This window comes from Propithecus coquereli, unplaced genomic scaffold (assembly GCF_000956105.1).
Source record: "Propithecus coquereli isolate 6110/MARCELLA unplaced genomic scaffold, Pcoq_1.0 Scaffold18672, whole genome shotgun sequence".
NCBI classification, from domain to species: Eukaryota; Metazoa; Chordata; class Mammalia; order Primates; family Indriidae; genus Propithecus; species Propithecus coquereli.
This window is the reverse complement of record NW_012143493.1, coordinates 1-1,359: the sequence shown is the minus strand read 5'-3', so window position 1 is coordinate 1,359 and position 1,359 is coordinate 1. Positions and strand designations below refer to the sequence as shown.

General features: G+C 37.7%; 1 protein-coding gene across 1 annotated transcript; it reads right to left on the bottom strand.

Annotated features, from left to right (window-relative positions):
* Positions 1 to 54: 54 nt before the first annotated feature.
* On the bottom strand, positions 55 to 987 carry LOC105809026 (putative olfactory receptor 5AK3). Its single transcript, XM_012642788.1, has one exon. The coding sequence runs from the start codon at positions 985 to 987 to the stop codon at positions 55 to 57; it is 933 nt and encodes a 310-aa protein (XP_012498242.1).
* Between the last annotated feature and the right edge of the window lie 372 nt (positions 988 to 1,359).

The following is a 1,359-nucleotide window of genomic DNA, read 5'->3' as shown; positions in this document are numbered from 1 at the left end:
CATTGTTGGTTTGGTTGTCGAACCATGTTAAAATAGAAAATTAGGTTCAAATTATTAATAGAAACACTTGTTTCTTACCCTTTTCAGGGCTTCAATCACATCTTGGTTTCTCAGACTATAGATCAAGGGGTTTAACATGGGGATAATAATGCCATAAAACACAGAAGCCACTTTTTCTTGCTCTTGAGATTCATCAGTATGAGGGTGTACATACATGTAAGACAGAGTCCCATAGAAAATGGTGACTGCTGTGAGGTGGGAGGCACACGTGGAGAAAGCTTTTTTCCTCCCCGCAGCAGAAGATATCCTCAGGATGGCAGCCAGGATATATATGTAGGAACAGATGACCACCATTATAGTGCACATCAAGTTCCATCCTACAAATACTGTGAGTAGCATAATGTTGAAGTTGACACTGGAGCATGATAGGGCAAGAATTGGAGGTTCATCACAGAAAAAGTGATTAATTGCATTGGATTTGCAAAAGTTCAAAGAGAAAGTAAAACTTGTGTTTACAGAGGCATTTAGGAAACCAGTGACATATGAACCAACTAACAGCTGAATGCAGAGTCTCTGGGACATGACAACTGGATAGCGGAGTGGGTTACAGATGGCCACATAACGGTCTACTGCCATAGCAGCCAGGAGGTAGCAGTCAGTTGTTGCAAAAGCACCATAGACTAGTAATTGCACCATACATCCTATGAATGAGATGGATTGTTTTGCCCCTATGAAGTTTTTCAACATCTTGGGAGTGATAGCAGAGGTGTAACAGAGATCAACAAATGCCAAGTGTTGGAGGAAGAAGTACATGGGGGTGTGAAGGGATGAATCAATCCTGATGAGTAGCATTATTCCAATATTACCCACTAGGGTAGCCACATAGACCACTAGAAATACTATAAAGAGGATATGCCAGTGCTTGTGTTGACCAGCAAATCCCAGGAGAATGAATTCAGTCACTTCAGTGCCATTATTTTGTTCCATGGCTAGCATAGATTAAATATCAGCTAAAAACATGCAAAAAAAGAAGAGAAGAGAAAGAGAAAACTGAGATCATTTTGATCCTTTAATTCATCCCAGAATTGTAAATAATATAATAATTAGTTTCATAGTGGTGTCGGAGTATACTTCTGTGAAAAAATTGACTTTCATTTTAAAGGCTGAAAGTTGACACCCAAATTGGACTTAGAATTTCATCTACAGTTTGGACAAATATCCATTGAGCAGTCTCTGATTGGCATTTCATAAATATGTCAATTAAGAAATCTATGAATCATCATTTTATTCAATTATACTTTCTTTTATGCACTATGTATTTAAATTAAAGTACCCCAATTTACCTAAATAGTAATTTTA

What these genes read in the sequence shown, in the direction of transcription:
- LOC105809026 (XM_012642788.1), bottom strand. Translation starts at nt 987, where the DNA reads ATGGAACAAAATAATGGCACTGAAGTGACTGAATTCATTCTCCTGGGA.